Source organism: Motacilla alba, chromosome 2 (assembly GCF_015832195.1).
Source record: "Motacilla alba alba isolate MOTALB_02 chromosome 2, Motacilla_alba_V1.0_pri, whole genome shotgun sequence".
Taxonomy (NCBI): domain Eukaryota; kingdom Metazoa; phylum Chordata; class Aves; order Passeriformes; family Motacillidae; genus Motacilla; species Motacilla alba.
Genome location: NC_052017.1, coordinates 71,162,311 through 71,177,844, shown reverse-complemented (window position 1 = coordinate 71,177,844; position 15,534 = coordinate 71,162,311). Strand labels below are relative to the sequence as shown.

The 15,534-nt window shown below is 37.5% G+C and overlaps 1 protein-coding gene across 4 annotated transcripts in view; it reads right to left on the bottom strand.

The window, feature by feature from the left end:
- DROSHA (drosha ribonuclease III) overlaps positions 1-15,534 on the bottom strand; it is a 72,153-nt gene that overhangs the window by 16,560 nt on the left and 40,059 nt on the right. For all 4 annotated transcript variants that reach the window (XM_038127097.1, XM_038127100.1, XM_038127099.1 and 1 more), the window contains 8 exons: positions 15,416-15,523; positions 12,911-13,049; positions 12,176-12,236; positions 10,202-10,261; positions 8,122-8,221; positions 5,744-5,846; positions 2,689-2,759; positions 1,568-1,612 (listed from right to left, as the gene is read on the bottom strand). In XM_038127097.1, the coding sequence (XP_037983025.1) occupies positions 1,568-1,612; positions 2,689-2,759; positions 5,744-5,846; positions 8,122-8,221; positions 10,202-10,261; positions 12,176-12,236; positions 12,911-13,049; positions 15,416-15,523 (687 nt within the window). The remainder of the gene's footprint in view (positions 1-1,567; positions 1,613-2,688; positions 2,760-5,743; positions 5,847-8,121; positions 8,222-10,201; positions 10,262-12,175; positions 12,237-12,910; positions 13,050-15,415; positions 15,524-15,534) is intronic.

The following is a 15,534-nucleotide window of genomic DNA, read 5'->3' as shown; positions in this document are numbered from 1 at the left end:
TTTAATCTGGTAGGGACTAACATTTTTTATTGCAGTTGCTTTTTTTTTATTGCTTCTTAAAAAAAAGATAAAAATTTTAAAAGCCTTTCCTGACCGTCCTTCCAACAGCACCTCAGGAAACCCAGCAGACAGTATCATCTGCATTAGTACATGCTGTTTTGCCTCCTAAAAATTCCTACACATCTGTAAGGCAGGACTTGTCTTTACATGTTGACTCTTTCTAGAGTCCATATGTATCCAGATGACCACTAATTATTTTTCAGACCATTTCTACAGCCTTGGCTACTGCCAAATACACAGAACTACAAATACATGGAACTGTTATCTTACCCAGAGGTTTTTTTCATTGATTGGGATTTCATTTGGCATATCATTACAGTGTTTTTTAGTAATTTTTAAAAATGCCATTTTTCAGGCTAGCTGTGCCAAAAGGCCAGCCTGAGCTGCCTGTGTTTCACCTACTGGCAAAACCCCTAGGATGGTTTTCGGATGTGGAAGAAAAAAATTTTCATCACACAAGTCAAAGTAGTAGTAAGAAATTATAAGCTTCCTACACTGACTTGCTAATTTCTAAGCAGAGTGCAAGTATGTGTGAAAGCAGGGATGAAAAGGTTAAAATAAAGTAAGAGAAAAGAAAGAAATTCACAGTAAAAACAATCTTCTTTGGAGCTGCATGTGCCACAGCACAGGACAGCTAGTGCTGAATCTCAAAATGTTATCTTCCAGTACTACTTCCAAAGTACTTAAGAGTACTTTGTATTTATACTCAGAGGGATGTGGTTACAAAAATTCTTCACATGCACTGATTTGTTACTGAAGATTTTGTCTGTGCATTCACGGCTCTTCTTCCAGAACCCTTGCACACTCCTGCTTGCACTGAAGACAAGGACAGAGTGCAGAGAGGCTCTGAGACTTGCTCTATGTCTGCCCAAGAATTCAGTAAGGGAGAATGAACTGGGACATCAATCTCCCAACTTCCAGCCTCATAAACAGCCTGTGGGCTTGTATCCTTCAATACATGGAGGATAAGTTAGCCTTCAGGCACCTTCATAATTTTAGTGTTTACATGGTATTAAAGTTACTGGAATCACTGAAAAAAACACACTATCTTTGCATGGGCACAAAAACACAAAACCAAAATAGAATCAAAACTTCTATGGCATTGAATTAATGCGCCTTCCTACTATTAAGGCTTCAGTCCTAATTTCAGGTTAAGAAAATATGTTCATAGATTGTTTCTGCATCCTTTTCCTCCAACTTTGAGAAAACAAACAAGAAGCTGTCAAAACATTACCTCTCATTGGATTTACTGTATAGGCACAGTTATACAACAAACATGGGCCAAGGAAAGGTGAATGATTAATTCTCAGAGAGGCAAAAACTCACTACTTATTTAAAAAACCAACCAAACAAATCACAAGCCAAACACAAAGGAAAACATATATATATTCCTTTGACTACCCTTTAGCACAATTTCTGAGATGTCATCACAATGGAAACCCATGGAAAAGCATCCCTGAAAATAAAACAGAACTGTAAAATTTATTACAGAAAGGGATACACTTACTTGGAGTGGGTGTAGTGGATAATTAAGCCATACATCCCGCAGGTCCTGCAAACATTGAGAGATGCCTTTAATGCTCAAGGGAGTCATTTAACAAATTCCACAGTACTAAATAAAATGTCATTACTTGAAATACTGAACTATTTCAGATGCTGACTCTGCTTATTGCAAATTCAATAGTGCTGGCAAACTAATTTTTAAAATCATGTATTTGCTGTTCAAACTGCCTGTAGTTCTCCCAATTAGCTTGTGTCAAAGAGGTGGAAAAATCCTTGAACCACATAAAAAGTGGTTAAAGGAAGAAAAAGATTTGTTTAAGCCTCAGGACTAACTTTATTTGCAAGTACTCCTCAGTAGCAAGTTTGACTTCTCCAAAGGAAAGGACTGAAAAAGGAAAAAAAAAATCCCACTTATTTTCTTCTACTTCATAAAGGCTTCCTTCACTACAGCCACCGAGCTACAGCAAATAAACAGTGAGTTACAATGGGCTTCCAAATACTTTTATTTCTAATAAGCTTTGTCATTTGACAGACTTAAAGGAAGGAAAATAATACACAATTCATCCTCTCACCACTACCATGTGTGCTGTCCCAGCAGTGGGTACTTCCCTTCACCTTTATACAGAACATGTTGTAACTAACAGCCATCTAAGATACAGCCTGATCTATTCTTGCACACTGTAATTGTGCAATTGGGTAAATGCTGAATGAAACACCCTTCTTTTTTTTTTTTTTTCTCCAAATATATGTTTAAAGCTTTTAGGGTAGGATGATTTAATTGATGAAACAGAATAGTTGCTCAACATGAGCATCATTCCTTCAGAGTCAAACACCTGGATCTGCAGCGCCCTTTTATGTTTTCAGAGCAACACTCTGAATGGAAGCTGTCAGGTTTCCCACACCAGCCACCCTTTCCCTACCTAGGCCAAGCAACCCAAAGCACACCTGAGAAACTACCATAATTTTTTTGCCTGGATCAGTACAGCTTGCTGTCCTAATTCAATTTCCAGGAACTGCATAAAACAGTTTTTCTGTTCATTTGTGATCCTTAAGTAAAACAATGGAGACGAAAGCACATCAAGTTATTTTTGAACTGGAAATCAAATCATGTAAGTACATAAATACCTTTTCATTGAAGAGCAAACGTCCAAATAATTGTTTTGCTTCTTCTAGGCTTCCCTCTAGATAAACAGCTCCTACATGAGGGGACCAATATGTCAAAGGTCAATAATGCAATTAGCACTTAGAAAATTACTAAGCATGAGAAAGTCAAAGATCTTGGACTTCTTCAGCTCCAACACATTCATTTTTAAAAGCATGCTTTCTAAAGCAACACATTTTTTGGAGAAATTTAAAGCACATTGAACACCAGTGTAAATCAACAGTCATAAAATGCAAAGAAAAACCTGAAATAACTAGATCAGTGATAGAAAATGATACATCCAAAGAGCAAAATTTATACAAATTAACCTATACTTACAGAAGTACTTTCCAGTAAATAGCTAACTAGACAATTGTGCTAGGGATAGAGTTCATTTTCTTTGCAGTGACTAACTAATACGGGGATATGTTTTCCATTTTTTCTGGACAGAGGTTCATAAAACAGAGATGTTTTTGTTATTGCTGAGTAGGGCTCACATAGAGCCTTTTCTGTTTTTGGTATTGCCACACTGGAGAGGAGACTAAGGGGTGCTTGTGACGTTGGGAGGAGACACAGTCAGGACAGGTGACACAAACTGACCAAAAAAATATTCCAGACTGTATGACACCATGCTCAGTATTTAAATTCCAGGGAAGAAGGAGGAAAGGGGTATGTTGGGAGTGATGGTGTTTGTCTTCCCAAGTCACCATGATGTGTGACAGGGCTCTGCTTTCCTGGAGATGGCTGAACATCTGCCTGCCCATGAGAAGCAGTGAAATGATTTCTTGTTTTGCTTTGCTTGTGTGCACAGCTTTTGTTTTCCCTATGAAACCGTCTTTATCTCATCCCATGACTTTTCCAGCTTTTATCCTTCTGATTCTCTTCTCAATCCCACTGGTGGAAGAGTGAGCAAGCGCTGCATGGGGCTTTGCTGCTGGCTGGGGATAAACCACAACACCACTTGCAGATAGGGAAACCCATAAAATACATTTCAATAACTAGCAAACAATTACCATTTATTCTATACTTGCAACAAGATTACATTCTGCATATAAACGATGTGCCGGGACTATTGCAAAGCTCAAGGTCTTCCTCGAGCCTCCTTCCTTAGTGGTGTCACAATAATATATTGTCTGAACTGGAAAGGGCATCAGTGCACGTCTCAGTTTCTCAAGATCATGTTTGTTTTTTTTTAAACTTCACACACAGCCCTCATTAGCTCTCTCCACATGTCCATCAGTAACAAGCTCTGCAAAACTTTACATATTTTTGGGTGTACCCTATATACTCTATATCTGCACAGGCACTTCTTAAATTACTATCAACATTTTGTCCTCTAGTATGTTTTACAGCAGAACTTCTGAAAATCTCAAACTTGTTATTGCAAGCATGAAAGCAAATGGAATACACAGCTACATCAAGAACACAGAGAAAGGGAGTGCACGTTCCCACACACAGGAAGAACATGATTTGCCTTGCCTTTCCCTTGCCCTTTGATTCCTCAATAGGTCAACTACCTACTTTGGACTCTTCAAAGAACAGTTTGGGCATTTATAAGACTAATCTTGAAGAGGAATATTATGAGAGCACAAATTTTTAAACAATTCCCAGGCAGCCTGCTCATACTTCTGTTTTTTATGTTCATTACAGGGACTTTGTAATGAAGCACCAGACTTTGTAAAGAGCTTCAAGGAGGAGCTCCAGACCCTACATATACTTTTATAGCCCTTAACAAGCACCCACATTTTAGCTACAGCACTGACAAAATCTTATTGCTCAATTAACTTGCTGAACAGCTTTGTATTGGAGGTTAAACAGCAAGCCTGCTCTCTCAGCAAATCTCAGTGCTTGCCAAATAGTTCTCATCACTACATCCTAAAGAAGCTGAAGCCTATGAACAAAGACACAGATACATATCTAGTGTTCCTCTTCTGTTTGCTTTTTATTTTTAAATTAAAGATCAAAGCGTACATGGAAAGCAAAACAGAGTTAAAAAGAAACTCTTATTTCTTGATAAGAGGAAATGCAATCTGGCCCAAGGCAGAATGCACAGAACTATTGACAACTAAGCCAACTATGATCTATTTTTCAAAGCAGGACAAAATGCTTTAGGAGCTCGTGTAGTACATCAAGACCTGTATCAGGGCTAAACCATTCCCATAGCTAGTAACTTGTACAGTACATCTCAATGAATATGAAGTCAAACCAGTGAGACTAACTCGCTTTGTGTACTCAAAGCAAGTAAAGGTTCATAAAAATTTGCTATTCAAAATAGAGCTTGTGCAGATATAACCAATGAGATTTTCACCCTTCTGGCTTGGTAACTGTGGTCAGGCCCTGATTTCCTCTGCAATATAAACCTATATGCCAATGCAGCCAGTTACTAATCTCCATCTTAGTGCCCACAAGCAAATTTGACACAACTCTCCTTCACCTTCAGCTAGAGGGTAGCTTTATTACACCAGCCATGGCATATTGCCATACTTTTTTACCTGTAGGAAAAATGCAAATACTAAAAGGTGTTTACTTTGCAAATTCACAGAAGGCTAGCAGGGCACAGAGGAAGTAGTCTGGTGACACAGCTGGGAGTGCCTGATACATTCAGAAAGCAAGCAGCAGTTTAAAATGCAGGGTTGAGCCTGCAGGTCTGTTCAAGCACTACTGGAAGCAGTGAACCTGCTTATCTTCTGCCAGGCCACAGTGACTGAACTGCTCCTCTCAGACAGGGGGCAGGTGTCATGCCATGTTGGCACAGGAGAGGGGGAGTTCTGCAGTGACATGAAACGGCTTCACCTGCAGTGTGTGGGAGCCAGGATATGGAGGATGAGATTTTCATTGTTGTACTACACAGTCACTGTGTTTATACTCGTGGCCTATGTGCAGGAGAGGGGAAGGGACAAAGATGATGCAAGAAGCTTTACTACTGCCTACTCCTTCTAGCACTACTCAACAGGCCCACAGCTCCTCCACCACAGACAGCACAGCACACAGACATGTATAAAATGTACCAGCCTGCACACACAAATGCAAACACGTTACCTATTAGGGCTTCAAAGCAGTTGGCCATGGCATGGCGGAGATCTGACTCCCTGCAAAGGTCTGGACCATGAGCATAGAGCATGAATCGTTCTAGTTCCAGCTTCTGCAAAATACGTAGAAAGTTAAAACCATGGCTTTAGAAGTACAAGAGTAGCAGTTTAGTCACTAAAGTTCAATTACATTGTCATCATGCAGCTACTAGGTTTGAAGGAACTATGAAGCTTTTCCCTATAGTTTCAGTTTAGACACAGGCTAAAATTAAAAAATTTCCATTGTTTATCAGAGGTAAACAACTGGAGTGTGATACCATGAAGAAACTAGAATTATCACACTAAAAGAAGCTAAAGCAGAACAGTGAGGAATAGGATTTCTGGTAGACACAATCCATTGAACATCTGGCTTTTTCCTCTAAGACCATCAACAGGTGGTAGCCTCTGGGCACTGCAAGAGAAAGCTCATATTTTAATCTGCAGTGCCACCTAGCTTCCTTCTTCTTTTCAAAAGTGCATCATTAACACTCATCTGTTGCCTGAACTAGAGTTCTGTTTGCCAGTCAAAATCTCAGACAGAAAGTCAGATATTTTCTATAATATATGATAATTTTGCTGTAGAAATGCAGGCAAGAGCCCCTAGGTTCTCTTTACATATTTGTCTTTTTGACACAAAACCATTATTGGGAATTTTAAAGAAGAGATTTATGCATCTTGCAAAGTTTGTACAAGAAAAGGCTCTTCCCAGCTGGGTGTTAAGTTTCTACTGATTAATTTCTTGTTAACTTTTAACTTCATCCTACCAGAGTATATTTAAGAGGTAAAGCTGGAGACTAAGTTGTTTGAGATGCATGGTTTAGACATGTCTAAATTGCCAAAAAGTTTTCCATTTTCAATGAATGGCAGCCTGTTCACTGCTCCAGAACACTGTGAATTACGACTGACATTGTTCCATCAGATTTCATAATGCACAGTGAGCACTTGCTAGAGTCAATGTAAGAGTAGAATATCAATTATTTTATATAAAATTTCAACTTCTTATACTCATCATTTGTTTCTTAGTTATGAACAGCATTCCACAAGTTCAAGAGACATTGAGAGGCTGAGAATTACATTAAGTGAACTGAATGCAACATGACACTGCAGGGGAAGAAACCAGGAACATCATATAAGACACATGAGAGGAAAATTTGGAATACACAGATATCTAATATTTACAAATGCATCTACAGTTTTTAAAATATTGCAATAAAAATTTTTCAAAAATTGTTTTTGTACAATGATAAAGGCTATGAACAGACTTGAAGAATATATGAGATTGCCTGCTGCAGGTTTAAAAATAGTATCATTAATTCAAATATCAGGCAATACCATATTTGTAAACATGGCCCTGATAAGAAATGTTTCAATCAATTCATGCTTATCCAAATTAATAAAGACATGGAAGAAAATTATTCTGTTCACTGCCTACCCCATGCCTCTCCTGAGAGCTGAGCAAAAAGATGGTATGTTAGAAATCCTGTAGTTTTTACCAAAATCCCAAGATTGGATAAGCTTGTTTAGGGCACTGTGTGATTACAGAGGGGAAAGATTAAAAGAGCCTCTTGAAAACTATCAGCAGTACACAGTGGACAGCATGTGAACATGTGTGGCATAATCAATTACATCAGTAAGTCTTAGACTGTTTCTTAAAAAAAAAAGCTAACAAAATCAAGAATGAATAAGGGAATACCTACCTATTTATGAATAGATTAAATCAACTTTATGTATCATAATACCACGCACCAGTATCATATACAGAAATACAAAAAGCTCTGTCATTCACAGAACTAAATTAAATAAAATTCTAAGGCATCTTAATTTTTCCTAGGAGGTAACACAACTCTTCTCCAAAACCCTGTATAATATACTGCTGACTATTGTGACAGTCTACAGTGGACCTGAAAATAACTGTATAGGTTATGGAGCAGATGTCATTTTCCCTCCCATATTTTCTACCTCCTGTTGCCACATTCTCCCTACATATTCTATTGGAAAGTTCTCTTATAAACAACATGTTTATAAGTTTGATTATTTTTATTTACTGAAGTTCTACTGTCATCTTCATTACTTGTGCAAATTATAGGCACACCTTCAACAAAGGCTAAAAACTTATCTTTATGCCTGCAAAAATCACTTTTCCCAAAAGCATGCTTTGGAGAAAACACAAAGTTTTCCTTTATCTTTAAAATCCACTTTCAAACTGAAAAGGTTTCCTGCATCCCTAATCTTGTACACAAAACACAGCAAAGAAAGTGATGTTCAAAGCAGGCAGCTCCCTCAAGAAGTAGTCCAGACACACAGTATTCTACCCATGGATGTCACACACAGAGACACAGAGAGCTGTACCTTAGCCAGCATGGCCAGGTGTTGGTTCTGTACAATGGCAGTGCGGTACGTAGCTAATCCTCCTTCCTCCAGAGTGGGAAACAGGTAGTATAAGTGGACACTGGCAAAACAAAAAGCAAAGCAGATGCTGTTAGCATTTGATTAAAGAGGAACCACATACACCTGTAAAGAACTGTGCCCTTCCCTCAGACCCTAGTGGGTAATACAGCTGGGTCCCTTCCCAAAGTGGAACTCAGCTTGAAGTAAGGTAAAGATACAAACATTCAAACAATGCCCAATCCCATCTGACGGGATAGCATTGGCAGCAGAGCAGGAAGAGTGCTGCTTCTCTGCTGGGCAGAACATAATGTCTAAATCCCTGCCCCAGCCTGCAGTTCCCTCATCTCAGGTTTCTGTCTATCAGCAGCAGCGGCAGAGGGTTCAGCAGAGCTGACACCTAGAGGGTGCTGAGGAATAAAGCACAAGGGAAGCCTCAGCCGTGAGAAACGCTGTGCTGTGTGCTGTGGGCACTCAGTGCTTTCAGGCGCTGCTGCTGCTGCCAACAGTTTCTTAAAGTACTTTAACAGATTCTGATGGAAACAAAGAACAGAACTCAACAGCCTGGATTTATCAAATGTGTGAAGTCATTATTCCACAAACAACCCCCCCCCCCCCCCCCCCCCCCGAAAAAAAGAAGTAAGAAATCACAGGCTTTTAACATCCTTTAATGGTATTTGTCATCATGCTAGCAAGGTACTTCATAAAACAGAAACAAAACAAAACAAGTAATTCACTGATCCCTTCAAGATCTGAGTAATGAATAAATGATTTTGGATACTTTCATGTATGACTATCTAAACCATGTCGAAAAAGGTTAACACATAGAGGGTTTTCAACATTCTCCAATTAAGGCACTGTATGGCACTAATTATTAAAATATTTTATTAAGCCAGTGCACAGGGAGAAAAATGCAGATGGATGCAAGATTATTTAAGGAGAAAAACTGCTATAAAACTTAGAGGCAATCCAATCAAGCATCATAATTCACAACAGCAGACACCTGAAGACAAGTAGAAAAGAAAAGAGAGGTAGAAAAAAAATCAAACTTAAATAGGTGCTTACATGCTCTATTGAACAAAAATGGAGCTCATTTTTTTCTGAATCGAGACAAAAGTTAGCTCAGAAAGTGAACTGATGGTTGATGAACAATGACAATGAAAAATGCAAGACATTTTAATCAGCAAGTCTTCCATCTTATCAGCCTGTACTGTTGTATGAGAGAAAAGGCCATGAGTTTTAAGGGCAGTGGAGACCTTTATAGGCTAATAGTTGTTACTATCACATAGCTAATGGCTAGTAGAGAACAGAAATATAAAGGCACTTTTGTTGTTCATGTAACAAACTGGCTTAAAGAGCGAATTAGCAGTAAACAAGACTACACCTCTATTAAAAACAGTAGAACAAAGCAGGTGAAAATAGATTATAATCTTTACATTGTGCAACCTGTTTGCCTCTAGTAAGGAAAGTAGAACAATAGAGGTAACTAATAATATGCCTGTATTGTTCACTGATTTCAGAACACTCAGGCCAGAACTGGAGAAATTTTGGATGAACCATGGAGTTTTTTTCATTATTTTTCAACAGATTGCATTTGTGCTTAACTATTTAAATTGTTATGGAAGCTACAGCCCTAATTACTGGAAATACAAGAACTGCAACACACTCAACATTACCCATAAATGCTTCTCGCTTGCAACTAGACAAAAAGAACCCATGGAAACAAAATAGCATGCTAGGAAAAATATCTTTCCTTTAAAAAAAAAGGGTGTAAAGTTCAACTTGTCTATAGCTGAATAATCTCTAACCCAGATCAACTGCACTCCATAAAACAGAAACTCTAACTTTCTATTTTGTAATCTTTCTTGTTTTATCATGACCACTGGAAGAATTATCAAGAGAGTTGTCTGCAGGTGTGCAGGTCTAAATATCAGGCAGGACTGCAAACATTCACAGTAAAAAGTAGACACTGGAAAGTTCAATAAACACAACACTATAATAATAACATACAAAGGTGAGAACTGTTGAAGAATTCCCCATTTACCTTGTTAAGAACTCCACCACAGCATCTCCCAGAAATTCTAAACGCTCATTGTGGTTAATCCTGAAAAAGGCATTTTAAAGTTCACCACAACCTAAGTAACACATACTGGTTATTTACACAACACAATTAAAACAGAAAAAAATCAGAGTTGATTGCTAATCAGTCATGATACTGATTTTTGCAGCCTCCCACACTCTCTCTGGATTACAATCCTTTCCAAAACAGAGTAATAACTATGTGAATGATGAAACTCAGGACTGACACCACCACCTTCGAATTTTCTGTATGTTCTGTTCTGAGCTATTATCAAAGCTTCACAAAATGGGAAAAGGAAACAGAACTGCTGGCTGGCACCGAAGTCAGGTTTCTCTGTCCATCAGAGGGCACCAGATGATTGAAACAAACAGCCTGTTACAAGCCTTGTGCATGACACTAGGGAGCTCTACCTAATTAACATCAACACCATGCGGGGCAGGATGACCCTGCAGCAGATCGTTGCTGTGGCAGAGAGAATAGGAACTTGGATTTTTCATAGCACCTTTAAATGCCTTGTTTTCTGAAACTTCCTCTGAGCTCAAAAGAAAAAATGGCTGTACCAGGAGATGCATCCAAAGATGCCACTAAGTCATTAGAATCTTTTATTTCCTGTTTTCTTTCATCACTGCTCCTGATTTACCTTTGTTTTACATAAAGTTTCATTTCCTTCAAGCTGTCTGCCTGCTTATATTCAAAGGACTAAAAGGGCAAGCAGCTGAGGAAGAATGTGAGTTTGTCTTTGAATACATACAAATTTCTGCTCCAGACACCAAAACAAGTAAGCAGCACCATTTTTGATTTCACACACGATTGTAACAGAATCAAGGCAATTGCCACAGGATTTTTTTTTTAATCCAGAAGATCCTCGTCAAGTATTTGGCAGCTTTTATTGTAATTTTCACTCCTCCAACAATTATATAATTAGTGTAATTTCTGAAATAGCAGGCCTTTGTTATGGGCTGAAAGAATTCAAGTACTTCTGCTGTATAAAACAGGAATATGTGAGCAAATCTACAACACTCTGTGTGGCAACATTACCAAAAAAATATCTCTCTCAGAAATGGGACTTTACATTTTTGTGTTATTTCATAAGAATTAATGCAATTTAGCCTTATGTTATCTTTAGAGGACTCAAATAAGCTTGAAGAGAAAAGGGCATGGTCTAGCTGAAACAGCATTTAGGGAACAGTGCAGAATAATTTATGCAGAATTAAATTTCTCCTATTCCCAAGCTTCTTTGGAAATGATCGCTCTTGAACGGTCCAGCTACAGCACTAGCTGACTAAAATACACACTGCCATCTAGTTCATGCGTTTAAGAGATTTCACATGCAACTGTTTCTTGCATTAGCCTTGTGAGCTTTGTGTATTCAACTTCAGCTCAATATGGTGCCTGTGGCTGTAAACCACACCTTAAACTATATTTATACACACAGAATTCTTAGTGGTCATTTACGGATTATTGCATTAAAACATTAATGGGTTTTACATCTGTCTTTAAATTGGAGCAGTAAATCAGCAAAGCCCATGCTCAGCACCACACTCCTGTTAACAAGGTGCCAGCCAGGAAAGTGCTACTGTGAGAAAACATGATGAAGAATCCAATTTATAGCACTGATAACAACAACAACAAATCTTATTTTTTTATTCTGCAGAAAGCAAAAAGGTAGCCTTTTAGTCCTCCTCACTTCAAGGATCAACAAAAATGATAGAATTATCTGTTAAAACCTTCCTCAGATGTTTTCCGCAGGCATGACCAAACATTTACTATGTCACTGCTAATGGAGGTTCAGCACACCTTCATAATATAAAAGTCAATTCAAAATGACTTTTTAGTTCAACTATTTGCCAAAGCTGTTGCTGACAATAAGTTGGTTGTTTCTATTAAATATCTCCCTTTCAAGCAGCTTCCCTACTTGCAAACAACTATTTTCATTACCTGGAAGGAGCTGGATCATCCTGTCCCAAACGGGACATAATATTTATCAGGGTGTTTATCCCTAAAAACATAAACAATGCACTATTAAGTAAACAGCCACTAATTCACTTTGAATTAAATGTAGAAAACAATTACTCAAATGTTACTTTGTAATTGCTGTACACAAGATTATCCCGTTATTTACAGGGCTCATTACATAAAGTATAATCCTTACCAATGCTCTCTGCCTAACTGACCGCAGTGCCATTACAACAGTATTGAATTTTTGCATTCAGGGAGCCAGATAAATACCACCTTTGCATGAAAAGGACATTCTAAACATTACATAAGCAACAATTCACTTCACTATCACTGAATATACTTTAAAGGGGTTAGGAATATTTTGCAGCAGACAGATCACATGATCACATTAGTAAGACACATTTACAAAATATATTCCAGTTCGTTCACCATGTTGAGCAGCAAATTAAGAAAACAGTACTTGCCAAAAATCTAAGCAAATACATCCTCCCATTTATTATCCTTGCTTGCTCTCAGCTCTTTACTTATTGACTAATTTGCAAAACCCAGTCTTTTAGAAAGACCTCACCAGTGTCTACATATAATCATTGAAATCCTCTACTGAAGGCATCTCTCAAAAGAAAAATGGCCAAGGAAATGATAATGGAACAAAAGGGTGTTCTTACTGATTAAATGTGAGGTAAGAGAAAAATGTTAGAGGTGTAAATAGCATACCTTTTTTTCTCATATGTATATGGTGAACTTTTCTATCTCCATACTTGGGCTGTCGAATCCCACAGTTGGATAAGGAATTTCTGGCATGATCCGGATTCATCCCAAAATTTAAATGATGGCTTGGGTGAGTCATGGCAAGCTATAGTGTAACACATACAGGGGAAAAAAAGGGTTAAAAGTATTTTTGCAAATGAAAGAAAACATTATCTTAGACCGGTAGCTAGCATATTTATTTTTCAATTTGAAGAAAGGTTACAAAGTGATGCAGTCAATCAGAAACTTGGTTTCAGCAATTTAAATATAGGGTGAGCTATTTCAGATGTCAGAAAGAGGCAACATTTATGCTCAATCATCAATTTAACTAATTAACTTTCATCATTTTTTTCTTAAAAGAAAAATTAGTTTAGAAGAGAAAAAGCATGAACTGTCAATTTGCCTTAAGACTTTTGCTTACCAGCTTTGCTGACCTGATTTCAATACATTTGCTTATTTAAAAATATATTCACTCTAACACTGAACTATATTAATATTCATATTAAAAATAAGCAATTAAAAGAGCTTCTCAACCATCCATATTTACATTATTTAAATATCTATAAAACTCTCGTAGCTCAAAAAATGAAACAAGTACATTATTCCTGGCAGAGTTAATCACAGAAGAACTCTTTCCCTCATGACTACAGAGGACTTATTCTTCAAATGGAAGAGGAATGACAGGATTGGTCCTCTGTTTTACCTTTGTACCACCAAGGATTACCAAAAGCTTATTCTGCTGCTGTCATCACCACTGCAGAAATGGCAGCAGTAAATAGAACTACAGTTTGCTTTTCAGAACTCCATCCTGCAAACTCACACATTTTCTCCTTCTTTACACATACACAGATAAAAATATTGTGCATGTATAAAAAAAGAGGAAACACGGAAAATGCAAGCTGCAGAAAGTTACTTCTGACACGTGCAGGACTGGTGCTGCAGACTGTGAGCAAAAACATTCAGTAATTCATTCAAACATTGTCTGTTGCTTTCTAAGCACAAAACTTAAAGAGTAAATTACATTTAATCAAAAATAAGAGCCTTCTCCAAGTCCTTTTTAATTCCTTGATAGTATTACTAAGTTTGTTGTAATTGCACATTCTCAAATTCTGCTCCATCTGGACTAGATGACACATCACAGCTTTTCTGAATAGATAATTCACTGTAATCTTTTTTAACCTGCCTGTACTTTAAAAAGAATATACTATGATAGAATAGGTAACAATCAGAATTATGCATCTAACATTGCCTATGCTCAAGCAAATTACTGACACTATATACATTTTTAAAAAGCTCTTCCTGTTATGGAAGATGCTTTTAGGTTTTAAATAAATGAGTATAGGGACAAAGCATTAAAAGCACATTTGTTATAACCAAACATGACTAACATTTGATTTTTATGTTCTCATCTCTTTTTGATTAGAATTTACTTGTTGGTTTGTGTGTTTGGCCTCAACATTTTGAAAGTTTCCATCACTGCATTTTTATCTTCAAAATGCAGTGATGGAAACTTTATCTGTATCTTCATCATTTTTATCTGACATTAAAACAAAGACAACCTGCCAACAACCAAAATCTAGAAAACGCTCAATGTTTAATGTAACTTGCAGTAGGAAAAGGCCTGGAAAACAAATCCTAGAAACCAGAAAAGCTGTGAGAAAAGACATTTCCTCAAAATAATTTGGGAATAAAATATGTAAAGAAATACAAAAACTGCCATGTTTTGAATTCAGTCCAGTCATTGCAGAGAGATGACACTTACTTTAGAAGGAAGTTCTGAACAGAAGTCCCCATTTTCCTTCAGTAAATTCAGAAAAAGTCTAAGAGGAAAGGGGCCACCATGCAAAGAATCAGCCTCAGAGGTTATCAGTTCCAAATATGCACTAACATAAAAGGCTGGTTATGTGACATGGATGCATCTAAAACACGTAAGAACTTCTCCTCTCCAGTTCCTGCTCTTGCTTGTTAATAAAAAAAAATTCATCATGTGCTTGCAGAAATCAAGAGCTAAACAGAAGTTTGCAAATTTCTATTCACTGGCTACAAATGAAAAAAAAGGGCAATGTTTTAACTATTCTCTTTTGGAACAACTGGCTATAAAAACAAGAAGCAGGGCACATCCACTCATCCCCAGAATAACATGGTATTCTCTATAAACACCTGAAAAAAAGGAACTTACCCAGAAATAAGTACTTGACAGTCTTTTCAGTAACTGCATTTTAGTCTTCCTACACATTACAAGCAAATCCAGATCTACCATGGGAGCAAAGGTAGGTGTAATATCTATGTGAACAACAGATATCTCTATTTAGAAGTCCCTTGGGAAAACTGAAACTTTCTAAAGATCTGCAGTACAAGTAACCAGGTCCATCCAAGCTGTGGCAATGCCATGCATTTCAGCACTATGGATGAGCTCAGTAATATCACAGAGAGAAACCAGCAAGATGTTGGGGTTTTCTTTTCATATCCTACCTGCAGTAAGCACCTATCTCGAAAAGTGTAGCCTATCAATTTGTCCAAGTGCATCAGACACTGATGGTAGCGGACGTGGTGGGTGAGGACAGGAAGCATCATTGCATGCTGAAAAAAAA